Source organism: Dryobates pubescens, chromosome 19 (assembly GCF_014839835.1).
Source record: "Dryobates pubescens isolate bDryPub1 chromosome 19, bDryPub1.pri, whole genome shotgun sequence".
NCBI classification, from domain to species: Eukaryota; Metazoa; Chordata; class Aves; order Piciformes; family Picidae; genus Dryobates; species Dryobates pubescens.
The window spans coordinates 13,446,216-13,472,030 of record NC_071630.1 but is presented as its reverse complement, the minus strand read 5'-3'; the positions used below and the strand labels follow the sequence as shown (position 1 = coordinate 13,472,030).

Below are 25,815 nucleotides of genomic sequence, written 5' to 3'. Positions count from 1 at the left end.
GCTTTTGACCCTGGTGGCTTGCAAGGCTCTTGAGGAAGGTAGAAGAGATAAAAGGAATGCTTTGGGTCTGGGAGAGGCTGATAGTTTTATCCTCCTTGCTTTTATCTTTGTGGGGGAGTTTATCTTTCTCTTTTTTTTTCCCCTCAAACCTCACTGCTAGCCAAGAACTGAAACAAAAACGAGGATCAAGGGCTTTTCATTTGGGCTGTCACTTGTTTGGCAGGGTACTGATGATGTCCTTGCTCAGAGAAGGCATTTCACATACGCTGTCCAGTGGTGCTACTGCACATGCCTCACCTTAAACATCTGTTTAAATGTTCCCTGTGGCCAGGACCTGACTTTTGGTGGCAAAGCTGGACAGCTTGCTCTTCTCTGCTACCTGACTTTTCTTCAGGCAAGCTTTATGGTTGGCCTTGGAGATGTTTTTAAAGGTTTTTGCCAACCTAAATGGTTCAATGCAAACTTAGCCTTAAGCATGGAAATTTGTGTTTTCATCTCCCCTTACATATGTGCAGGCTCCAGGTTTGGAAGGAAATGTTTAAGGCCAGGTTGGATAGGACCTTGAGCAGCCTGGTCTAGGAGGATGTATCCCTGCCTGTGGCAGGGAGGATGGAACTAGGTGATCTTTAAGATCTCTTCCAGAGGGACCTCGACAGGCTGGACAGATGGGCAGAGTCCAAGGGCAGGAGATTGAACACATCCAAGTGCCAGGTTCTACACATTGGCCACAACAACCCCATGCAGTGCTACAGGCTGGGGTCAGAGTGGCTGGAGAGCAGCCAGGCAGAGAGGGAACTGGGGGTGCTGGTTGATGGTAGGCTGAACATGAGCCTGCAGTGTGCCCAGGCAGCCAAGAAGGCCAATGGCATCCTGGCCTGCATCAGGAACACTGTGGCCAGCAGGAGCAGGGAGGTCATTCTGCCCCTGTACACTGCACTGGTTAGGCCACACCTTGAGTCCTGTGTCCAGTTCTGGGCCCCTCAGTTTAGGAAAGATGTTGACTTGTTGGAAGGTGTCCAGAGAAGGGCAACAAAGCTGGGGAGGGGTTTGGAGCACAGCCCTGTGAGGAGAGGCTGAGGGAGCTGGGGTTGTTTACCCTGGAGAAGAGGAGGCTCAGGGGTGACCTTGTTGCTCTCTACAGCTACCTTAAGGGAGGTTGTAGACAGGTGGAGGTTGGTCTCTTCTCCCAGGCAGCCAGCACCAGAACAAGAGGACACAGTCTCAAGCTGTGCCAGGGGAGGTTTAGGCTGGAGGTTAGGAAGAAGTTGGAATGGGCTGCCCGAGGAGGTGGTGGAGTCACCGTCATTGGAGGTGTTCAGGAGGAGACTTGATGGGGTGCTTGGTGCCATGGTTTAGTTGATTAGGTGGGTTGGATTGGTTGATGGGTTGGACTTGATGATCTCGAAGGTCTCTTCCAACCTGGTCTATTCTATGCTATGAAGCAGAGCCTGGATGTCTCTGTGGCTCACTGGAGAGAGGGGAGTTGCTGCTTGCCCTGATGTGGATGATCTTAGTAGCTGGCTGTGTCAGAAGGGTATAGCAGGCTTCAGCCCACGCACTGTCCCCAGACTCAGTGCAATAATGTGAATGGTCATTGATTTCTGAGTGTTGCAGCAGAGAGTGGCTGCCCAGTAACCCCTTCTTTGTGCCTTGCAGCGAGGGCGGCGCTGCTGACCGGCCGCCTCCCCGTCAGGAACGGCTTTTACACCACCAACGCCCACGCCAGGAACGGTACGGCCTTCACCCTGACTTGCCCTCCTCTCCTCGCTTCCCTCTCTGCTTTGTAGGATGCTTTGCATGGAACAAAGCTTTGGCTCAGTGGCCTTTCCCTGTGGGTCTTCCAGAGTGGCACACAAAAGATTGCCACGTTAACCGCTGGTAATGAGCGTGAAATTTATTGCTTCCTCCTCATCGAGCAGAAAACCTCCTCAGATTAAAAGACCCAAACAAGGCTGGTGGAGCCATTTGCTTCTGCTGGCTGAGAAGTGTTTCCTCTGGGCAGGCTAATTGGTGTCTGGTGAAAGAGAGTCACGTGGGGTCTGTGTTAACACCCTGAGTAAAGAACAAGCTGCTCGGGGTATGATTCAGCAGCCAGTTTTCCAACCATTTCAGCCTTGGCTGTTTGATAGCACTGTTGTGCCTGTGGTGCTTCCAGGGAAGATTATCAACTCATAACATCCTTGGGTTGGTTTCTGTTCCCATGATGACTTCCAGTGTGACGCATGCCACGTGCTTGGCAAGCAACCAGCACTTCCATCCTGATTCATTCTGTGTGTCAGCAAGCCTGTGGCTACCTCCACCCTCCCCAGAGTCACACCTCTCATTCCCAAGGGCTACAGAGCTGTGAGCTGTAGGAGACCTATCCCAGAACTGTAGCGTGGCAGGGACTGGAAGGGACCTCTGGAGATTGCCCAGTCCCTCTTCCCTGCAGGGTCACCCACAGCAGCTTGCCCAGGATCACAGTGTCCAGGTGGGTTTGGAATCTCTCCAGGAAGGAGACTCCACAACCTCTCTGGGCGGCCTGCTCCAGGGCTCCAGCACCCTCACACCAAAGAAGCTTCTCCTCCTGCTCAGGTGGAACCTCCTGGGTTCCAGTTTGTGCCCACTGCCCTTATCCTGTTGCTGGGCACCACTGAGAAGAGCCCAGCTCCCCACCCTTTAGCTCTTGCTGAGTTACGAGCAGATCCCCCCTCAGGCTCCTCTTCTGCAGGCTAAACAGCCCCAGGTGTCTCAGCTTCACAGAGAGAGAAAATTTCTTTCAGCTCTTGTAGTCTGAGGAGGTTTATCAATCATTTGATTGGGGGGGAAGCCTTTATTTTAGGAAATGTAAAGCAAATTTTTTGAGAGCAAAACCAACTTCTGTGCACTCCTAAAGCACTTGCTTTCTTTATGACCCTCCCTTCTTCAAGGGTCTCATCTTTAATCTGTGATGGCAGCCTCTTTATTACTGCTGTGCAAGGGGCTTGAGATCTCCCTTTGACCTCTCTGAATCAACTTCTTCTCATCTTGTGGCCTGGGAGTGCTTCCAAGGAGTGATGTGGCTGGAACTTGCAACTGACTGCTGTTTCTGAGCCAGTAACAGTTGGGTTACTACTGCTGAGTAGCCATGGGCTGTTTCCTTTAGTATTTGTGAGAGTCAGAAAGGCCTTTCTGTTTGTTTTATGCAGCATACACACCACAGGATATAGTAGGAGGAATCCCAGATTCTGAATTGCTGCTTCCAGAGCTGCTGAAGAAAGCTGGCTACGTCAATAAGATCATTGGCAAATGGTACACTTATTTTAAGATCTCTTGCTCTGAGATTGCAGCATGTCTGTGAGTGTTTGTTGTGGAGGAGCAGCAGAAGAGCCAGAACTGCAAGGAGGGGTGGGGAGGGAAATCACACCATGTTTTGAAGCTCAGATGTCTGACTTGTGAAATCTGTGATGGATCTTTCCCCCCCTTGCTGTGATCAGTTTCTGAACTGAGTGTTGCCATTACAAGTACAAACATCTGTCTTCATACAAAGAGCTGAAGGAGGGTTTGTGTGCCCAGAGAAGGGCAGCAAAGCTGGTGAAGGGTCTAGAGCACAAGTCTTGTGAGGAGCAGCTGAGGGAACTGGAGGAAAGGAGACTTAGGGGAGATCTGGCTCGCTACAACTCCCTGAAAGGAGGTTGGAGCCAGGTGAGTATTGGTCTCCTTTCCCAAGGAGCAAGTGACTGGAGGAGAGGAAGCAGCCTCAGGAACCAGACATTAGGAAGTTTTCCCTCCTGTTCTGATGGAACCTCCTGGGTTTCAGTTTGTGCCCATTGCTCCTTGCCTGGTTGCTGGGCACCACTGAGAAGAGTCTGGCCCCATCCTTTTGCCCCTTGCCCTTTAGCTCTTGCTGAGCATTGAGTAGTTTCCCTCTCAGGCTGCTCTTCTCCAGGCTAAGGAGCCCCAGGTCCCTCAACCTTTCCTCCTCACAGAGATGCTCCATATCCCTTAGTGTCCTTGTATCCTCTGCTGGACTCTCTCCAGTAGTTCCCTGTCTCTCTTGAGCTGAAGAGCCCAGAACTGGACACAATACTCCATGTTGTCTCCAGTAGGATGGAGCAAAGGGGCAGGAGAACCTGCTGGCCACGCTCCTCTTCGTGCACCCCATGAGAACATTTGCCTTCCTGGCCACTTATGCACTGTGATCAGACTCTGAAGAGTGGACTCCTAGTTTGCAATGGAGCTGTAATAAATGAATGTGTAAATAGCAACCTCAAAACTACAGAGAGGCCAGAGGAGCACTGCTTGACTCACAGAGTCCATGTTAATGAAGAGACTTCAGACAGGAGTAGTGCTTGGGTGGGTGGGGGTGCTGTTTAGGAAAGTGATGGGATACAATTGATTTAGCAGTTCTGCTAATGAGTTAGGAGGGAGTTTGACTTGTAGTCAGCTTCACTGGTGCTGCTGAAATTGGAAAGCAGACAGACTACCCTGAGACAGGGAATTATTTATTCCCACCAATCCCAGCAGCAGAGTGCCTGTGCAGAATCGGCTCAGTGGGCTGAAGGCAATAAGATGCAGTTCAGTGCTAATAAATGTAAATTCATACACCCAGGGAAAAGGAATAAGGCAAATACAGATTGGTTCCAGGCAGTTGTGTGGAAAGCAGCAGAGCTGGAAGGACCTGCAGGTGCTGGCAAAAGGCAGAGTCAATCTGAATGTGCAGAGCACTGTTGTGCACCCAAGGAGGTTATCCCAGGCAGGACCAGGGAGTGATGTTGTACAGCAGCAGCAGCCTCTGGCATTTGTGCAGACCTCCTGCTTCCTGGCAAGGTGTAAAGAAATGCACAGGGTAGGAGCAGAGATGTGGTGCTGAGGGACATGGTTCAGCACCAGACTTGGTAGAGTTAGAGAATGGTTGGACATGATCTTAAAGGTCTTTTTCAAGCAAAATGATTCTTTGGTACTCCACCCTACTCTGTTCTGGTCAGACCCCACCTGCAGTGCTGGGGCCAGCTCTGGAATCCTCAGCACAGGAAAGACATGGACCTGTTGGAGCAGGGCCAGAGGAGGCCTCAGCAATGATGGGAGGTGTGGAAGCCCTCTGCTGTGAGGACAGACTGAGAGTTGGGGTTGATTCAGGGAGATCTTCTGTGGCCTTCCAGTACTTAAAGGGCTTGATCAGAAAGCTGGGGACAGACTTTTGAGCAGAGCCTGTTGTGACAGGAGAAGGAAGGGGGTGATGAGACACTGGCTTAGGTTTCCCATAGAGGTGGGAGATGCCCCATCCCTGGCACTATTGCAGGTCAGGTTGTTTGGGGCTCTGAGCAACCTGCTCTAGTTGCAGATGTCCCTGCTGACTGCAGGGTGTGTTGGGCTAGATGAACTTGAAAGGTCCCTTCCAACCCAAACCAGCCTGTGATGCTGTCATCCTAGGCATGTGTGCAGCATTGTAGCACTTAGAGGTTTTATTCAAGTTTTCCAGTAGATTTTTCTGTCCTTTCAACATCCCTTCCAAAAAACCAATCTGTAGGGTGTCCTGGGAGAGTGAGTTCCACACTTTCATGGCATGCTTGCAAGTCAAGTGTTTTCCATGACCATGGAAGAATCTCCTGCCTTTCACTAGAGCTCCCTTTGTGTGTGTGTGTGTGTTGTGAGAGGGAGAGATTAATCTGCATCTCCATAATTATTTGATAAGATGGAGAGAATAATCTGCATCTCAGTAATTATTTGATACTATTCTCAAGCCTCTTTCTCTCTAAGTTCTCTTAGGACTTTCTTAGAATGAAAGATTAATGTGTTTGGGTATTTTTTCATGTTCCCTGTTGTAGAAACAGCCAGAATTAAGTTTTGGGGGGGGGGGGGGGGAGGGGGGGGGGGAAAGGGAAGGATAGAATCAGACTTTGCAGGTCAGACTTGGAGGTGTAGTTACATCACCAGGATGTGACCAGAGCAGGCATGATGACTGTTTTCTGTTCAAACTCCTTTTGGAAGAGCTCAGCATAACCTTGTGGATCATTTTGCCTCCCACCCTGCATTTTATGCCCCTTATGTTCAGCAGCTGTGCAGAGGGTGATGGCACAACTGGACAGGTTGCAGATGCAGGCTGGTGAGTGGAAGCTGGAGTGATTAAATCTGCATGTAGCTACAAGGATCTGCTTTAGAGACTGAGCTTCTGCATCTTCAAGATAATAGAAATGAAGGAAATGTAGGGTTTGCAGTGGAGAAGTTGGAGATGGGAGAGGAGCTTCATCTTGAAGTTAAGGATGGAGGATTTTCAAGCTGCTTAGTAGAATGGAGTTGTCACTGGGAGTAGCTAAACATGGTTTATGTTCATGTGTGCATGTGAAGAGCTCATTTACATTCAGCTCTCTCTCTCCCATTCTAGCAGCTTGAATGCTCCATAAAGGGGATGCAGATAAAATGGTACATTTCATGAGCTTTACCTTGTCTTTTTGCAGTTTAGGGGTATAAAAGTGACTTGTCACACACCAGAATCCTTAAATAAAACATCATTGTGGTTAGGAAGTGATTGTGTCCCTGTACTGGGCACTGGCAAGGCCACATCTCCAATACTGGGTTCAGTTTGGGGCCACTTAGTCCAGGAAGGACATGGAGGTGCTGGAGCATGTCCAGAAAAGGGCAATGAAGATGGTGAAGGGTCTGGAGCACAAGTCTTGTGAGGAGCAGGTGAGGGAACTGGGGTTGTTCAGCCTGGAGAAAAAGAGGCTGAGGGGAGACCTTCTGGCACTCAACACCTCCCTGAAAGGAAACTGGAGCCAGATGGGTGATGGTCCCTTTTCCCAAGGAACAAGTGACAGGACGAGAGGAAATGGCCTCAAGTGGTGCCAGGGAAGGTTTAGATTGGACATGAAGAACAGTTTCTTCCTTTTGAGGGTTGTCAAGGCATGGACCAGGCTGTCCTGGGCAGTGGTAAAATCCTCATCCCTGGAGGGGTGTCAGAGCCCTGGAGATGTGGTGCCAGAGGGACATGGTTTAGTGGTGACCTGGCAGTTCTGGGTGAAAGGTTGGACCTGATGATCTTAAAGGTATTTTCCAGCCTTAATGATTCCAGGATTATGTGCATCCTCACAGTGCCTCTGGGCAGGGTATTCCCTCAGTACAGATGGAGAGGACACCCTTAGAAGGAGACAATGGAAACCCAAGGTTGGACAGTGAGTTGGGATGTGTGTGAGAGCTGGAATGAGACTGCATGGCTGCCTTTGCCACAGGCCTGAGGACATGGAGTCAAGGCTCTGCAGGCTTTATTTGATTAAAATGCTTGAAGTCTTTCTTCTTAGGCAAAGCTTGTTTGCTCACATGCCATTCTGATGAGATGATTGTTTGCTTCTTTGCAGTAGAATTTTAACTCCTCTGTTTCTTCTGTCCCTAGGCATCTGGGTCACAGGCCCCAATTCCACCCCCTGAAGCATGGGTTTGATGAATGGTTTGGATCCCCAAACTGCCATTTTGGACCTTTTGATAACAGAGAGCTCCCCAATATCCCTGTGTATAGGGACTGGGAGATGATTGGCAGGTAACTCAGTTGCTTGCTTGGTAATGTTCTTTTCTCTGCTGTCCCTCTGATGTTCCAGTGCTGGAAGATGTGTCAGCATAGCAGAACTATTTCAGTGAGAAGGGGTTGGCAAATCCAGCTGCAGAATCAGAGTTAGTCTTGGCTGGATGGGCAGATCTGCAGGTACTTCACCCCATGAAGAGGACCTTTACAGCCAGTCAAGGACTGGGGCTGTCCTGCCTGATGTGTGACCTGAAAGGCTGACTAGAATCACAGAATGGAATACTTGAGGCTGGAAAAGACCTCTAAGATCATCAAGTCCAACTGTCAACCAACACCACCATGCCCATTAAACCATGTCCCTCAGCACCACATCTACATGGCTTTGAAACCCTTTTAGGGATGAGAACTCTACCACCTCCCTGGGCAGCCTGTTCCAATGCCTGACCACTCAGTAAAGAAATTCTCCTTAATATCCAACCTAAACCTCCCCTGGTGCAACTTGAGGCAATTTCCTCTTGTTCTATCACTTGTTTCTTGGGAGAAGAGACTGACCTCACCTGGCTTCAGTCTCCTTTCAGGGAGTTGTAGAGAAACAGCAGGCCTCTCCTCAGCCTCCTTTTCTTCAGGATGAACAATCCCAGTTCCCTCAGCTGCTCCTCATGAGGAGTAACTACGGAGTGCCCTGGAGCAGGCTGCCCAGAGAGATTCTAAAGCCACCTGGGCAAGCTGCTGTGGGTGACTCTGCTTTAGCAGGGGGTTTAAGCTAGATGATTCTCCAGAGGCCCCTTCCAACCCCCCCACCATGCTGGGATTTATGGATTCTGTACCTGCCTCCCTCCCAGAGGTATTTGCTTTTCCCATTCCATCCTAAAGGCTTCCTGTGCTGATTTCACTCTGCTACTTCTCTTGGAAGCTGGTTCCATTCTCTACTGAAAGACTTTTTTATCCCTTTTCTTCCTGTTTGGAATAACCTTTTGTCTGTTTGCATAACACTGTTCCATGCTCCAAGCCTGCAGTCAGTCTCTGCCATTCTTTTCCATTCACTTTTGAATCTGGTATCTTCTTTAACTCATTCTCCTGAGGACTGCTCTTTGTCCTCCTTTGCTTGATTGGTGGCTAAAGATACTTCTAACATGAAGTTTCCAAAGCATCCTGGTTTGGTTCCAGGATTGCTCTGTCTCACTGGATGTTGTGGTGTAGTTGTGACAGTTTCACTCACATTCCAAACGGCTCTCTTGAGAGCTACCTCATCTATCTTATTTCACTTCACTCCAAGAAAGACATTGGGGGGTGAGGTAGAGCATGTCCAGGGAAGGCCAATACAGTGTAGAGCATAAGTCTTGTGAGAAGCACCTGAGGGAATGGGGGTTGTTCAGCCTGGGGAAAAGGAGGCTGAGGGGAGACCACCTGGCTCTCTGCAACTCCCTGAAAGGAGGCTGGGGTTGGGTGGGGATCAGTCTCTTTTCTCCTAAGGAACAAGCAACAGGACAAGAGGAAACAGCTTCTAGTTGCAGCAGGGGAGGTTTAGGTTGGACCTGAGGAATGATTTTTTTTTTTTTTCCCCTGGAGGGCTGCCAAGGCCTTGGTCTGGGCAGTGGTGGAATCCCTAACCCTGGAGGTGTTTCAGTTGTGTAGGTGTAGTGCTGAGGGACACGGTCTAATGGTGACCTGGCTGTGCTGGTTTAACAACTGGACTCCATAAACTGAAAGGTCTCCTTATGATTCTCTGGAAGGGTAGGGATGTGAGATCTTTAAGCATCATTGGAGGTGTTTAGGAGGAGACTTGATGGGGTGCTTGGTTGCATGGTTTAGTTGATTAGGTGGTGTTGGATGATAGGTTGGACTCAATGATCTTGAAGGTCTCTTCCAACCTGGTTACTACTCTTCTACTACTCTTCTACTACTCTTCTACTACTCTTCTACTACTCTTCTACTACTCTTCTACTACTCTTCTACTACTCTTCGTCCAGGGCTTAGTTTTCTCCAAAACTCAGTCATCCTTCATTTGGATCTTGTTGTCCCACTGCTTTTTTCCAGTGTGGGGGGGGAAAGGTGATATCTTTTTAATATCTGAAAAGAATTTGCTGAGAGGCAGCTGCAACCTGTTTGTCACCTCCTTACACAGGAAAGAAGGGGAGGGACCTTTGAATGTTGTGCATTTCTTAAGGATTGATTTGTTTCTCTCCACTTCATCTGCAGATACTATGAAGATTTCAGGATTGACCTGAAGACAGGTGAAGCCAACTTGACTCAGATCTACCTGCAGGTACTGTTTCTATTAAAACCACTTTCAAAACCATAGTGACTTGGTGCTGCTTTGGTTTTGGAGAGATTCAGATGGCAGAGGATGATTCTATTAAATTCCTTTTCTTCCCCCCCTTGTTGTTTACAGGAAGCTCTCGATTTCATTAGCAAGCAGCAGGCCAGCCAGAAGCCTTTCTTCTTATACTGGGCAATTGATGCTACCCATGCTCCTGTTTATGCCTCCAAACAGTTCCTGGGCACCAGTCAGAGAGGACTGTAAGTCCTGGGTTTCTGGCATTGCTTTTATTGTCTTCTTTTAATTAATACTTCATGCTGCAGAAACAGGAAAGCTAAGCACTCTCTATAGATCCAAGAATATAGATCTGTTCTCCAAGGTGTGTGTGCTAGCCTACTGCTGATACAGATCTAGGAGGAGGGGCTGACACCCCACCAGGCTGTGCTGTCATGCAGTGAGACCTGGACAGAAAGTTGGGTAGAGGATAACCTCATGAAGTTCAGCAAGAGCAAGTGTAGGGTCCTGCACCTGGGGAGGAAAAGTCCCCTGTACCAGTACAGGGCTGATCTGCTGGAAAGCAGCTCTGAGAAGCAGGCCCTGGGAGTGTGGGGAACAACAAATTGTCCATGAGCCAGCAGTGTGCCCTTGTGGCTAAGGCCAGTGGTCTTTTGAGATGCATGAGGAAGAGTGTGAACAGCAGGTTGAGGGAGGTTCCCCTCCCTCTCTAGTCTGCCCTAGGGAGGTCACAGTTGGAGTACTGGGTCTAGTTCTGGGTCTCCAGTTCAGGAGAGACAGGGAACTACTGGAAAGAGTCCAGTGGAAGCCTTGAGTGCATCTTTGCATCTCTGCGAGGAGGAAAGGCTGAGCAACCTGGGGCTGTTCAGCCTGCAGAAGAGCAGCCTGAGAGGGGATCTGCTCAATGCTCAGCAAGAGATAAAGTATGTGGGACAAGATGATGTGGCCAAACTCTTCAGCAATGTTCAGTTGACAGGTGAAGGGGCCGTGGGCACAAACTGGAACCCAGGAGGTTCTGCCTGAGCAGGAGGAAAACCTTCTTTGCTGTTTGGTGCTGGAGCCCTGGAGCAGGCAGCCCAAAGAGGTTGTGGAGTCTCCTTCTCTGGAGAGATTCCAAACCCACCTGGACAATGTGATCCTGGGCAACCTGCTGTATGTGACCATGCTTTAGCAAGGGGGTTGGACATGATGATTCTTAGAGGACCCTTCCAGCCCCCACCACACTGGGATTCTGTGCTGAAGTGCATTAGTGAGTGAGGAATCTGTTTGTATCATTCTTCAGTACTTTTGCTGTGATCTGGAATGAAGCTCATATGACTAAAATGGGGGAGAAGGGAGAGTCTAAGCTCCTTTGCCAGTTGTGTGAGTAATGAGTATGTGGCACAGATGATTTTTTGGAAGCCTTTTGTATGATTTGTTCCTGTTTCCAAAGCCAATAAATCAGGCCAGCAAGTAGACAAGCAAGTGAAGCCCACGATGTACAGGATGCAAAGAGCTCTGTAGGTACTGGGAGCCTCGCTTCAGAGAGCGCAGCTTCAAACCAGCACCCATAAGCACAAGCAGGTTATTAGCTTCAAGTCTGTGGCCAAGAGGCTTTGCCTGCATTTGAGGACTTTATGGCTAGATCAGTGTTAGTGGCTGGTGCCTGGCCAAGAGTGCCTCAGCCTGAACAGCTTCTGACTCAACACCCAAGGGAAGCTGCTCTCTGCAGGTAGGAGACGTGGGTTTGGCAGTGACAGCCCAAAACTTTATGACCTGATGCAGAAGAGAAGTACTGCTGCTGCACAGGTATAAAATTCACCCACTAAAAGCTTTGTGGCTGGTTGCAGGGCGTTCTGCTCTGTGCCACTTTGCCTTCAGGGGTGTTTTTTTGGCTGCTTTTTAAGTGTTTTTCCTCTGCTTCTGCCTCAGCTACGGGGACGCCGTGCGAGAAATCGACGATAGCGTTGGGAAAATCCTGAAGCACCTTCAGAAGCTGGGCATCAGTGAGAACACTTTTGTGTTCTTCACCTCTGACAATGGGGCTGCCCTCATTTCAGCTCCAAAGCAAGGTGAGTCCCAGGTGGACAAACCTGGGCTGGGGTTGTGAAATCCAGGCTTAAATCCCTATGCCTGAAGGGGAAGGAAACTTCTACCTGGAGTTTTCTTCTGCCTCCGTGCAGAGTGTTTCTGTTTGGAGTTTGCTTCTGCTCGTCACTTCTGGCCACTGTTGGAGGAGGTGTTCTTGGTTAAAGGGTCTTTTTTAGCCTGGCCCAGTGTGGCTGTTCACCTGCTTGTGTTTCCACTTTGTGCTCTGTTGTCAGGGTGAATATCTTTTAATTTAAGACCAAGCACAGTAACTTCGCAGGGTGTTTACTCTCCATCTGCCAAATATTTGAGCTTTCTGAGTAATCACAGAGGGTTTGAGTCCCTCCTTCTTCAGTTCTCATGAAAAATAGCAAGAAGAAAAAGTGGTTTTGTTACTTCACAACTTTTCTTTTGTTGAAATGATCATTTCTCTCCAACCAGAGTCATAGCAGATTGATTTTTTTTCTAACCCACTCTCCTCTGTTTGGAGGCAGGCTGTCTCGTGGTTAGTGGACCACAGAGCAGGGAGTATCCTGAGCTGTGATTTCAGCTGAACCACTGTGTTTGACTTTGTGACCTGGGAGCAGTCACAAGACCTCTCTGTTTGTTCTTCCAGCAAGCTTAGCTACAAGGCTGGGTTAAAAAACCCCAGACATTCCTGCACAACACTTGCTGTCTCAGAGTGAATGTTCAGGGAATTCATGATTGTCTCTCTCACTGTTGTATCTGCATCTGACACTGCTCTGGTACTTTAAAAGGATTCTGAAACAAAAATTACTATTTCTGCCTGAAAGCATCAGATTTCCTTCAGTTACAAACAGCAGTTAACATCCTTAGAGGGAAGGAAAATGCCAGTGAAGTATTTTCTGTTTGTCTGGGGAGGGGTTGGGGTTTTTTTCCACTTTGGTTGGTTGACAGCAAGTTGTGTCTGTCACTTGCTCCTTGTAGTGAAAAGAGAGTCCAAACCACAACAAACAAACAAAACCTCCTTAAACAAAGCTACTCTGAATGTGTCATTTGAAGAAGCAGCCATGCAGAAATGAAAAATCATTTAAAAAACCAGCCTAAAAATGCCCTAGTTGACAGCATCCCTTTGATCCCTTCCTTCCTTTGAAGGAAGAAATTCCTCCCTTCAGGGGTGGTGAGGCACTGGAACAGGTTGCCCAGAGAAGGTGTGGAGGCTCCAAGCCTGGCAGTGTTCAAAGTCAGGTTGAATGAGACCTTGAGCAAGCTGCTCTAGCAGGTGGTGTCCCTGCCCATGGTAGGGCATTGGAACTAAGGTGGTCTTTAAGGTCCCTTCCAACCAAGCCCATTCTGTGATTCTAGGATGTCTTTCATGGTTTCTTTCCTCTCTCTAGGAGGAAGCAATGGTCCTTTTCTGTGTGGCAAACAAACCACCTTTGAAGGTGGCATGAGAGAGCCAGCTATTGCTTGGTGGCCTGGACATATACCTGCAGGAGGGGTGAGTAGCTACTTTGAACAGTTCTGATGACTGAAGTGGGCTGAAGTGAGTGGAGTGGTTCTTGCTGGGTTCAGTAGGCTTTAGAGGAGACTTTCAACATGCCCAGTGTATCAGCCCAGCTGCTTGTCTGGGTAAGGAGCTGGATTCTGTCCTTGGAGAACGATGCTATTCCTGTTTGTTACTGCAGATTTGCATTCTAGAGTGTCTGTAATCAAGACTGTGTGAGCACCAAGCAGTCTGCTCTGTCTTCCTGCTCTGTTTAAACCCTCAGCTCTCTTGAATCACAGTGTCTTTGTGGGTTATGTGTTTAAATGGAAGCATAAAGGCACATCACTAATGTGTGTCCCACTTGAGAGCAGGAGTGTGTTGCCCTCACAGCCTCTTTGTGCCCTGAAGCATCGAGTGATTTGACCCTCACAGCTCTCACCTCGGTGTTTGATGAAAGTTACACTCAAGGGGGGGTCTAGATACCAGCCTACTGCTTTTCCCTGCCTCTACACAAACCCAAGATAGGATCACTTCAACATAATCCTCCAGTGGCACTCCCAGCCTCTCTTGTCCCAGCTCTCATTAAAGGAGGATGCAATCAATTCTTCTGCAGGCAGGGTTCACAGTAAATAATACCAGCTCCCTCTCCTCTGTGAGCATCTCTCATCCCTGAAGAAAGCAATACTTCATTAACTGGGCACTGTGCTTAGGAGAGGAAACCCTTCATAAATAAAACATTTCTCCAAGTTGCATCCCTTTTGGTGCTCTAATTGAGTCAGGGTAATGATAATTTGTCATTCCCATTGAGGGAGGTAGCCACCAGCTCGCTGAGGGCAGGGCAGAGAGTTGAATTTCTTCATCTTTTCACAAAACCTAGGAGGGGTGTTTTATGATTTCTTTAATCTGAAGTGCAAACAGTGTGGGGTGGGTGGGTTTTTGTTGTTGTTGTTTTTGTTTTGTTTAAATTTAAACCTTTCCATGCAGCCTTCACAAGCCAAGTAAAACAGCCCTGGGCCAGCATAGGGGAGCATGGAACTGAAGCTGTTTTGTTTCCTGTGTCCAAGCTAAATAATGTGCTCAAAGTAAACATGCATTTAAAATGGGGACAAGTCAATACCAAATTTAAACATTCTTTCCATTGTAGTAACTCTGAGGATAATTAAGACCATGACTAGAGAAATCATTGTGCTGCTTCTCCTAGCTGAGACAGGCTGCTGCCTCTCTCACAGGTAGCCTTTTGCATGTAGAGCAGTGGTGAGGCTTTGTGGTGCACAGTGTTCTTGGTAGCCTGGTGTGATGCATGGCTTCCTGCTTGAGGCTGCAGCTGGAGCTGCTGTTTGGATCCCTGTGAGCAGTGGTTTCTGTGCAGAGCCCTGTTTGCAGAGATGGGTGGTCTGACCAACACCGTGCTCTCGTGAACCTAGACGTGCTCAGTGAGCTGCTTAAGGCTTACTGAGGCATGTGTGTGCCCCAAAGTCCCCTCCTCCACTACTGCTGGTATCATCCTTGGCACTTAAGCCCACGCTTAACCTTGTATCCATCCTATCCTGGGCTCCAGTTCCTGATGGTGCTGGCCAAATGTCTGCATGGGCAGGTGTTACACTCCAGATGTCCTCTGGACTCCACTTGGACAGCTGGAATAGCCTGTTCTGTCTCCAGGATGTGCTGCTTTGCCCTGTATTAGCCCCCTGCATGATGCTACTGATCTCTGAACATGTGCTAGCTACTGATGTGTCTTTTCTGCTTGTGTTCTTGCCATCGAGGCTCCAGCACTGGTACCCACAGCAGCACTGGCCACAGGTGAGAGCTTTGGCATCGCTTCTGTGTGACACAGCTCAGGCTAGGGCACCTTCTAGGTAGTTGTTGCTTCCTCATTGCCATAGCAAGTGAAGAGACATGTGTTTGCTGGTGCATTTTTTTGGCTGCTTTTCTGTCTGATACAATGTCTGTTGCTCCAACATCTTCTGGACTGTGAGCTCACATGAGTCAGCCCAAGTCCTCTGAAGTCCAAGAATCTGTAAGATGCTGGAAAACTGCTTCAAAGCTTCTCAGCCCTCTTTCTGTTCAAAAGAATTGAAGGAAACAAAGGCTTGGGAGCCCCAAACCAGGGGGGGAGCAAGGAGCTTCTCAGGAGTGCCAAGCACAAAGCTGAAGGGTCAGCTCCTCCTTTCTGTGCTGGGCTTGCTCCAGCTGCAGTGGTTGTTCCTTTGCAGCTGAAGATGTTTTGAGGAGCAGGCAAAGGGCCAAAACCGAAATGCAGACAGAGAAAGAAGGCTTGTGTCTGTGGACAATGAAATGCAGTGACTGGGTGGGAGGCTCATTCTGCTGATGGGATCTGGCAGTTTATTAATCCCAGAATCCCAGCATGGTGAGGGGTTGGAAGGGACCTCTGGGGATCATCATGTCCAACCCTCCTGCTAAAACAGGGTCACCCGCAGCAGGGTGCCCAGGATTAGAATCTCTCTAGAGAAGGAGACTCCACAACCTCTCTGGGCAGCCTGCTCCAGCACCCTCACAGTAAAGAATTTTCTCTTCCTCTGTTCAGATGGAACTTCCTGGGTTCCATTTTGTGCCTGTTGCCCCTTGTTTTGTCACTAGGCTCCACTGAGAAGAATCTGGCCCCATCCTCTTGTTCCCCATACTCTATCTCTCGCTGAGCACTGAGCAGATCCCTTCTCAGGCTGCTCTTCTGCAGGCTAACCAGCCCCAGGTCTCTCAGCCTTTTCTCCTCACAGAGATGCTCCAGGCCCCTCAACATCTTTGTAGCCTTTCCTGGACTCTCTCCAGTAGTTCCCTGTCCCTCTTGAATTGGGGAGCCCAGAGCTCAAGCATAGTTGTCCAGCTGCCTCACTAGGGCAGAGTGGGAGGAGAACCTCCTTTGACCTTCTGAATGCACCCCAGGTGACCTTTGGCCTTCTTGGCCATGAGGGCACATGGCTGGCTCACAGGGAACTTGCTGTCTACCAGCACTCCCAGGTCCTTCTCCTCCTCCTGTTTTCCAGCAGCACATCAACCCTTGATCTGTACCAGTGCAGGGAGTTACTCCTCCCCATGTGCAGGACCCTACACTTGCCCTTTGTGAGGTTCTTCTGTGCCTGATTCTCCAGCCTGGCCCTGCTGGAGACGCGTCAGTCTCGCTGATAGATGGGGTGGTTGTGGGGTGGCATTTCTATTATGGGTACATGGCTTTGCTGAAGTAAAGGGGAACCTTTGTATTTCAGCAGGAGAAGTTTAGGGGACAGGATGGTGACTGCTTGACAGGCTGTTGATGGAGGTTAGGATAATTGGTGCAGTTGGCTGATTTGCAAGTTATTTTTGGGGAGAGGGATGCCTCAGGAGCGTGTGTTGCTCTTGGCATCAACATCCAGTTAATTCTCCCTCTCCCATCAGGAATATTTATTCACACACAAACAGCTTTTCTGCAGCTTCCTCCTCAGCTACGTTTTCCAGGTGAATTCACAACAAATCAGCATTTCAACATCCCCCACAAGGCAGCTGCCTTCTGGAAGGATCCAGCTGGTAAAAAGGAAAGGAGGGGCGGGGTGGGGGGAAACCAACAACAAACCCAACCGAAAAACAACCATCAAAAGCCAAACCCAGCAACTAAGCAGCATATATTCTGTTGGTATTTGAATCCTCCTCCTCCTCCTCCTCCTCTCCTCCCTCACCCTCCTCCCCTTCCTCTCTCGTGCCTGCTTCCTGAAGGAGAAAAGAACATATCAACCCAAAGACAGCGTCGCAACCTTTTCTTCGCTATCTCCCACGGGGCGCAAATTGAAATTGAATTAGACAGGGATATCAGGTCTGCTGGCTGTGATAACTGTAAAAGGATTTTTACTTTAAAAAAAAAAAAAAAACAAACCACCACCCTGACATTTGTTCCCCCCCCCCACCCCACTTTCAAATATTTAGCTTCCCTCCTCCTTTCCCATCCCTCCTCCTGGCGGGGGCGACTTTATTAATTGTCGCCTTTGATTCCCGGCCGGAGCTTGCGAGCGCTGATAAGGGCGGCGCTGACGAGCTCTGCCAGCGCCGGGGCCCACAGCTAAAGGATTTCATTTTCTTAAAGACATTATGTGTATACTGAGAGTTTATTAAAAAGGGGGGGGGGGAAAGGAAGAAAAGAGGGGAGAGGAGGAGGGGGGGGGGGGTGGGGAAAAAAAATCCCTTCTTAACGTGCGTAATGCCGGCTGGTTCTGGCTGATAGCAGCAGTATCTGATCTGACTCTTTTCTATAGATTATTTATTTTCTCTGGGCTGGTGCCCTCTCTGGAGATTTTATTTTATTTTTTTAAATTCTTTTTTCCTCCTCCCCCCCCCTGGATTTTTTTAAATTCCTTTTTTTTTTTTTCCCCCCCCTCCCCTGAGTAAAATAACTAAGTGGGAAAGGCGACCCAGAATGAAAGAGCGCTGTGGACAGGAGACAAATGGTAATTTCCCTCTTTTCCTCTGAAAATACTTCAAAGTTTTATATCAATATTAACCTTTTTTTTTCTTTTTTTTTTTCTCCCCCCTCCTCCTTCCCCCCCCCCTTCCTCTCTTTCAATGTGGTGCTGCAGAGCACAGATAAATCCAAGTGGCTGTGGCTCGGGCATTTAATTTCCTTAAGAAGTTTTCTCTGCTTCGTGGAGAGGAGGGAAAAAAAAAAAAACAACCACCAAACATGTTGTCTGAGACCAGAAATGTAATTGGATGATTAAAGAGAGTCATCTACATCTGGTTATGGTTAATAAGGGCCAGTACGAGGAGAACCGTGGTGGCCCCACAGGATTGTCACAAGGCAGTGTATAAATGAGATGATGCTGGAGGCATGAGGCTCAGGTCAGTGACTGCCTCTTGCTGCCTGTTATCAAAAGATTGAGGTGAGGCAACACAGCAACAAGAAGAAAAGTGGCTTTTGGGTTTGCCTCATACATAGTGAGAGGTCCAATGACAAAAAGGCTCAGACCCAGTCTGCCCACCTGCTCCTGTCATAGCAGTGCTCAGGGAGCAGGCGTGGGCCAGATCTCCTCTTTATTAGATTCTGGGCTCTGCATATGGTGCTCTGCTAACCCTGCAGCTCTCCTAAGGCATGTGTGGGGTAAATTAGCTGGCAGATGAGTCTGTGAGGGACTGAGTGTCTCTGGTGAGGTACTGAGCACTTGTAACCTCCTTTGACTTCAGAGAGAGCACAGTGTTCCCAGCACTGGTATCTCATCAAGCTCTCCAGCTCTGGGAGGAGCTGATGGTTTGGAGGTTTGTTTTTTGATGTGTTGATCCTTTCTGAGTGCACCCCCAAGACCAGAAAAGAGCCTGTGCGAGGGGACAGCCCAATGAGCATGCAGCACCATCCCACAGAGCTTTAATTCTCCCCAGATGGCCCCAGGGAGAGCAAAAAGCAGTGTTACCCATCTGAGGGCTCAGCTGTTCCTTCTCCACAGCTCTGTGTCAGAAAATCCTCATCTCTTTCTCCATGCAGAGAGGGGACTTCATGTGTACATCTGCTTTCTGTCAGGGATTTGTGGGCTCACCTCTATTTGTTACTGCTTGCAAGGACAGGCTGAGCACAACCTCTAAAGCAGCAACATCCAGGAGTCTTTGTGTTGGAAGGGACCTTTAGAGGTTTAACCTCAAACACCCAGGACCTTCTGCAAGACCTGTTGATTTTGGTCAAGCCATCCCACAACTTTCCTAGGCAAGGGCTTCTGTGCTCAGCCTTCCTCTTTTGCTTGGAGCTTTGCACTTGACTTTTTCCCAACCTGGTTAATTCTAGTCTGTTCTATCCTTCCTCAGAGTAGTGGAAGTATTTTTGTGGGCAGCTTTATTATTATGTCTTCCCACCAACACCTTTTGTTGAATGCAAGGCATTAAAATCTGTGGTTACTGCACTCCAGCAGTGTGATAGTGTAATGCTAAACTTGTCATTAGTCCCCTGCATGTTGTTTTCTCCAGTTCCTTTTTCTTTCCCTAACAAGAACTTGTTAATTCTTCTTTTGTGTTCCCTTTTCAACCCAGCCTCTTAATAAAAGGCTTCAGGGCCCAGCAAAACCAACATTGCCCCTGTAGCTGTTTTCTCTAGAGCCAGAGTCTCGCACAAATTCGTTTATCATGGTATCATTTGTTGTCACACTTAAATAATTAGTGTCAGCTTAGGGGCTGAGGGTCTGCTTGTGAGCAGAAAGAAGATTCAGGGAGAAAAAGTCTTTGGCAGTCCCAGCATTGTAATGTTCACAGGGCTGCTGCTGGGGCTCAGATTTCAGGCAGAAAATGCTTCTGTACTTATAGATGTGGGCTTGGATCAGATGGCTTCTCGTCTCCAAACGGGTGGTGCAGTTGGAAAGGCTCTTTTCATGTCACATCTTGTGCTGGTATCTTGATGCAAACCAATCTTGCTCTTGATTTGAATGTATCTGCTTCAGCTTAGTGTGTTGCTGGCTGCATCCTACTGTAGCACACCACAGGCGGGAGGGGGTGGGGTGGAGCAAAGACTCAGAAAGAATAAGAGACTTGTTTTTTAGGGGTTTAAAATATAAGTAATTAAGACCAGAGAGATAACCATAGCTTCCAATTAAGGGGAGGGGGGTGGGGGGAGAAAAGCAGCTTGCACATCTCCATTGGAGTCAAACCCAGATGTTTTTCTCCCTTATTAAAATTTCTACTAAAAATACTCCCAACTTTACAGTTCTTGAATCATTGGAAATGGTTTGCAGATGAAGTCATCAGGCTCTTTTTGTTATTATCCATCTATCCCTGTGCTTTCTGGGAACTCTCTCAGGGTATTCTGGACTCCAGAAATGACCTGGAGAGGCAGCAAATCAAGGACTTTATTTTTTTTTCTTAAGTGATGAATTTTTAATTATTTTTTTTTCCCCAATCCACAAATTACTTGGAATTTGCTAAATTAAGTTGAACTCTCTGAAAACATGCTCCTGTAAAGCACATACGTAGAGCAGTGAGAAGAAAGAGAGGACAATGGAAGAATCAAAATGCAAATGCTCCATGGAAGTGAAGAAATAGCAGAGAATCTCAGCATGGTGAGGATTGGAAGGGACATCTGGAGATCATCTAGTCCAACCTGCCCTCCTATAGCAGGGTCACCCCCAGCAGGTTGCCCAGGATCACAGTGTCCAGGTGGGCTTGGAATCTCTCTAGAGAAAGAGACTCCACGACCTCTCTGGACAGCCTGCTCCAGGATGCCAGCACCCTCACAGCAAAGAAATTGTCCTCCTTCTGTTCAGATGGAACCTCCTGGGTTCCAGTTTGTGCCTGCTGCCTTTCATCCTGTCAGCTGGGCACCACTGAGAAGAGCCCAGCTTCCCACCCTTTAGCTGTTGCTAAGCATTGAGCAGATGACCTCTCAGGCTGCTCTTCTGCAGGCTAAACAGCCCCAGGTGCCTTTCCTCCTTACATAGATGTTCCAGGGCCCTCAGCATCTTTGTAGCCTTTACTGAGCTCTCTCCAGTAGCTCCCTGTCTCTCTTGAACTGGAGAGCCCAGAGCTGAACCCAGTATGGTTCATCCCTCAATATGGATCATCTTCTTCCCCTTATTAATTTAGTAGTAGGTTTGCTGGAACTGCAGCACTGTGAAGAGAGATATCATAGCATCAAAGAATTGTTTCGGTTGGAAAAGATCATCGAGTCCAACCGTCAGCCCAGCACCGCCACGATTTGCTTATCAGAGAAGGAGGGTCAGGAAGCCACCCTGCTGCTCTGGGGGAAACACAGAGGCTTGGGCTTTTTGAGTTGGGCTTTTACTGAAGGTCTCGTTGCAAATGCATTTGTGTTGATTTTTCAGGTCAGCCATCAGCTGGGGAACGTGATGGATCTCTTCACCACCAGCCTCTCCCTGGCGGGACTGCAGCCTCCCAGTGACAGACAGATTGATGGCATCGACCTTTTACCTGCCATCTTGCAGGGCAAGCTAATTGACAGGTTAGTTATGAGCCCAGTGCTCCCACCCTTGCCTCCTAAGTGAAACAATGCCAAATCCTGCTGTAGTTTTTCCATCAAGTTTACAGAAATACTTTATTAACTGAATTGCTGCTGCTTTGCTGCTGCTCAGCAAGGTGAGGCAGCACCAGCGCTTTGCTCTCTGTGCTAATCTTCTGGTGAAGCAAGCAGAGGTGGGATTTCCTGACATATGTGGCATGTTGCCATACAGTGGAGTCTGGGGACAGAGGAAAATGTCAGGGGGTTAGCAAGGATCCCTGGAACAACATATGGCAGTAGAGGAGATAAAAGCCTGAGAACTGTAGCCTGGGTAGGGAAGAATGTATTATTTATGAGTGGGAAAACACCCAAGAGCATGGTGGGTCTGGATAGCCCCAGCCTGAGAGAGGCTGAAGGCAGAGGCTGGGCTGCTGTGAGTGAGCTGGGAGACCACCTCCTCCCCACATCCTGATTCTTTGGTTGCTGTTGCAGGAGTAGATTTGTGGGTTAAACACTTGGGATCTTTATGAGCTGTCAGCTGGTGGGTACAAGCGCCAAGATCTGGCAGCAAACATTCTTGGCGCCCTCATTGGAGGGATTGGGAGGTCAAGGGAGGTCTTGTAGTTGTGATTTTGATGAGGAACTTGGCAGCCTGGGAAATCTGAATGCAAACATTCTTTCTGTGTGAGACAGTGAGGAAACATACACATGGAAAACATGCTTGAGTTCTGTGTTAGACATAAAGCTTTGTTCTGTGACACTACTGTTGTGCCCATTAAAGCAAGAAGCATGGGGACAGGATTACCTAAGAGCTCAGGCAGTGGCTGACACATGCAAAGCCTGGCCCATCTTCACCTTGGAAAGTTTATAAAGATCCCTTGTTGATTTAAAAGAGAGTTTCAGTGCAGTCCCCATCCCTTTGGGACTGGTGCTGTTTCTTACCATAGCAGTCACTTGGAGTGCCTCATGGAAGTCACAGGATGCTTCAGGTTGCAAAGGACCTGTAAAGCACCCCCCTGCAGTCAACAGGGACATCTGCAACTCCATCAGGTTGCTTGGAGCCCCAGCCTGACCTGGAATGGTTCCAGGGATGGGGCATCTCCTGCTGCTCTGGGCAACATGGGCAAGGGTCTCTGTATTCTCAGTGGAAAGCATTTCTCCCTTCTATCCAGTCAAAGTCTCACTCTTGTTCAAACCATCACCCCTTGTTCTGTCACAACAGGCCCTGCTCAAAAGTCCATCCCCAGCTTTTGGATCAGCCCCTAGAAGTCCTGAAAGGCCACCAGAAGGTCTCCCTGGTAGCCTCTCTTCTCTTTTCTAGGCTGAACAACTCAAACTTTCTCAGCCTGTTCTCACAGCAGAGGGCTTCTTCGCATCATAGGTGTGCCCTCCTCTGGCTCCACTCCCAGCAGGTCTGTGCATCTCCTGTGCTGAGGACTCCAGAGCTGGCTGCCATGCTCCATGGTGCTGAGGGATATGGTTTAGTGGTGACCTGGCAGTGCTGGATTCACAGTTGGATTTGATAGTCTTAAAAGCCTTTTCCAACTAAAATGATTCTATGATACTGTGGCTTTTTTTCTTGTCATTTTATTTTATTTTTCTTTTCTCCTTTTGTTCTTTTCTCTCTTTTTTTTTCCTTTTCCTACTTCTTTTTTTTTCCCTCTTCTCTCTCCCTTTTTTCCTCTTTTCTCTTCTCTCTCTCTCCCTTTTTTCCTCTTTTCTCTTCTCTCTCTCTCCCCTTTTTTTCCTCTTTTCTCTTCTCTCTCTCCCCTTTTTTTTCCTCTTTTCTCTTCTCTCTCTCCCCTTTTTTTCCTCTTTCCTCTTCTCTCTCTCCCCTTTTTTTCCTCTTCTCTCTCTCCCCTTTTTTTCCTCTTCTCTCTCTCCCCTTTTTTTCCTCTTTTCTCTCTCCCCTTTTTTTCCTCTTCTCTCTCTCCCCTTTTTTTCCTCTTCTCTCTCTCCCCTTTTTTCCCTCTTTTCTCTCTCCCCTTTTTTTCCTCTTTTCTCTCTCCCCTTTTTTTCCTCTTTTCTCTCTCCCCTTTTTTTCCTCTTTTCTCTCTCCCCTTTTTTTCCTCTTTTCTCTCTCCCCTTTTTTTCCTCTTTTCTCTCTCCCCTTTTTTTCCTCTTTTCTCTCTCCCCTTTTTTTCCTCTTTTCTCTCTCCCCTTTTTTTCCTCTTTTCTCTCTCCCCTTTTTTTCCTCTTTTCTCTCTCCCCTTTTTTTTCCTCTTTTCTCTCTCCCCTTTTTTTCCTCTTTTCTCTCTCCCCTTTTTTTCCTCTTCTCTCTCTCCCCTTTTTTTCCTCTTCTCTCTCTCCCCTTTTTTTCCTCTTCTCTCTCTCCCCTTTTTTTCCTCTTCTCTCTTCTCTCTCTCCCCTTTTTTTCCTCTTCTCTCTTCTCTCTCTCCCCTTTTTTCCTCTTTTCTCTTCTCTCTCTCCCCTAATTACCTCTTATCTCTTCTCTCTCTCCATTTTTTATCTCTTTTCTTTTCTATCTCCATTTTATTTCATCTTATCTCTCACTTTTTTTTACTATTTTCTCTAACTTTTTTTTTACTCTTTTCTCTCCCTATTTTTTCCTCTTTTCTCTCCCTATTTTTTCCTCTTTTCTCTCCCTATTTTTTCCTCTTTTCTCTCCCTATTTTTTCCTCTTTTCTCTCCCTATTTTTTCCTCTTTTCTCTCCCTATTTTTTCCTCTTTTCTCTCCCTATTTTTTCCTCTTTTCTCTCCCTATTTTTTTCCTCTTTTCTCTCCCTATTTTTTTCCTCTTTTCTCTCCCTATTTTTTTCCTCTTTTCTCTCCCTATTTTTTTCCCTCTTCTCTCTCTCCCTTTTTTTTTCCTCTTCTCTCTCCCTTTTTTTTTCCTCTTCTCTCTCTCCCCTTTTTTCCTCTTCTCTCTCCCCTTTTTTTCCTCTTCTCTCTCCCCTTTTTTTCCTCTTCTCTCTCTCCCCTTTTTTTCCTCTTCTCTCTCTCCCTCTTTTTTTCCTCTTCTCTCTCTCCCTCTTTTTTTCCTCTTCTCTCTCTCCCTCTTTTTTTCCTCTTCTCTCTCTCCCTCTTTTTTTCCTCTTCTCTCTCTCCCTCTTTTTTTCCTCTTCTCTCTCTCCCTCTTTTTTTCCTCTTCTCTCTCTCCCTCTTTTTTTTTCCTCTTCTCTCTCTCCCTCTTTTTTTTTCCTCTTCTCTCTCTCCCTCTTTTTTTTTCCTCTTCTCTCTCTCCCTCTTTTTTTTTCCTCTTCTCTCTCTCCCTCTTTTTTTTCCTCTTCTCTCTCTCCCTCTTTTTTTTTCCTCTTCTCTCTCTCCCTCTTTTTTTTTCCTCTTCTCTCTCTCCCTCTTTTTTTTTCCTCTTCTCTCTCTCCCTCCTTTTTTTTTCCTCTTCTCTATATCCCTATTTTTTTTTACTCTTCTCTCTCTCCCTCTTTTTTTTTCCTCGTCTCTCTCTCCCTATTTTTTTCCTCTTCTCTCTCTCCCTCTTTTTTTCCTCTTCTCTCTCTCCCTCTTTTTTTTTCCTCTTCTCTCTCTCCCTCTTTTTTTTCCTCTTCTCTCTCTCCCTCTTTTTTTTTCCTCTTCTCTCTCTCCCTCTTTTTTTTTCCTCTTCTCTCTCTCCCTCTTTTTTTTCCTCTTCTCTCTCTCCCTCTTTTTTTTTCCTCTTCTCTCTCTCCCTCTTTTTTTTTCCTCTTCTCTCTCTCCCTCTTTTTTTTTCCTCTTCGCTCTCCCCCACTTTTTTGTTCGTCTTGTCTCTCTCCCTCTTTTTTTTTCCTCTTCTCTCTCTCCCTCTTTTTTTTTCCTCTTCTCTCTCTCCCTCTTTTTTTTTTCCTCTTCTCTCTCTCCCTTTTTTTTTTTCCTCTTCTCTCTCTCCCTTTTTTTTTTTCCTCTTCTCTCTCTCCCTTTTTTTTTTTCCTCTTCTCTCTCCTCTCTCCCCCTCCAGGTCAATTTCCACAGTTCCCAAAAGCTTTCCAGGAGATGCAGTGATTGGCTTCTTTGAAACTTTAATTTCTCCCCATTTGCCTTTTCCCTTTTTAAAATGGTCCCAGCAGCATTGTGACTTGCAGCTGCAATCCTCCTTGAAATGTGGAAAATGTTCTTTTTAAAAGCAAAAAATTTACCTTCCACACCTTCAGTCAAAGGGGCACATAAGACCTTATCAAATAATGAGAGTTTATGGCAAGGACAGAGGTGACTGCTGTGCTTTGTGACATATTTGTTTGGGGTTTTGTTAATGGGGCAGGTTTAGATCAGATCCTGCCCTTTGGCAGCTCTCTCAAACCACTTTCATTTCACCAGCGTTTCAGGTGCAGGATTGGGCTCTGCTGGCAGCGGCTCTGCCCCTTTGTTCAGGGCAGTTCCTGGTGACAAAGGACAAAGAGTCATTGTTTGTGCAAGGATACCACAGTGGAGGCAATGATTTTAAAACAGAACAGATCTAAAGCCACCTCATGGCTATTTTAATCTTTTCATGCATTTAGGGATTGGGGTTTTTTCAAGGTGGCATCACCAGAGTGAGGAGCTTTTGCTGAGTGGCATCTCTGAGCAGAAGACAAAGATGTATGTACCCTTCTGAGGGTGACAAACAGCTTCACCATCTTGCCCTGTCAGCAACTTGAAACAACCGGAGAGAAGCGCTGACTAAGTCTTGTGTCATGAGCTGCACCAAC

General features: G+C 47.6%; 1 protein-coding gene across 3 annotated transcripts in view; it reads left to right on the top strand.

The window, feature by feature from the left end:
• GALNS (galactosamine (N-acetyl)-6-sulfatase) overlaps positions 1 to 25,815 on the top strand; it is a 65,892-nt gene that overhangs the window by 6,239 nt on the left and 33,838 nt on the right. The window contains exons 3-10 of one of the 3 annotated variants that reach the window (XM_054170035.1): positions 1,657 to 1,731; positions 3,168 to 3,270; positions 7,349 to 7,492; positions 9,674 to 9,740; positions 9,867 to 9,994; positions 11,661 to 11,800; positions 13,175 to 13,278; positions 21,042 to 21,178. In XM_054170035.1, coding sequence (XP_054026010.1) covers positions 1,657 to 1,731; positions 3,168 to 3,270; positions 7,349 to 7,492; positions 9,674 to 9,740; positions 9,867 to 9,994; positions 11,661 to 11,800; positions 13,175 to 13,278; positions 21,042 to 21,178 — 898 coding nt within the window. The remainder of the gene's footprint in view (positions 1 to 1,656; positions 1,732 to 3,167; positions 3,271 to 7,348; positions 7,493 to 9,673; positions 9,741 to 9,866; positions 9,995 to 11,660; positions 11,801 to 13,174; positions 13,279 to 21,041; positions 21,179 to 25,815) is intronic. The other 2 variants (XM_054170034.1, XM_054170033.1) reach the window with 2 other exon arrangements.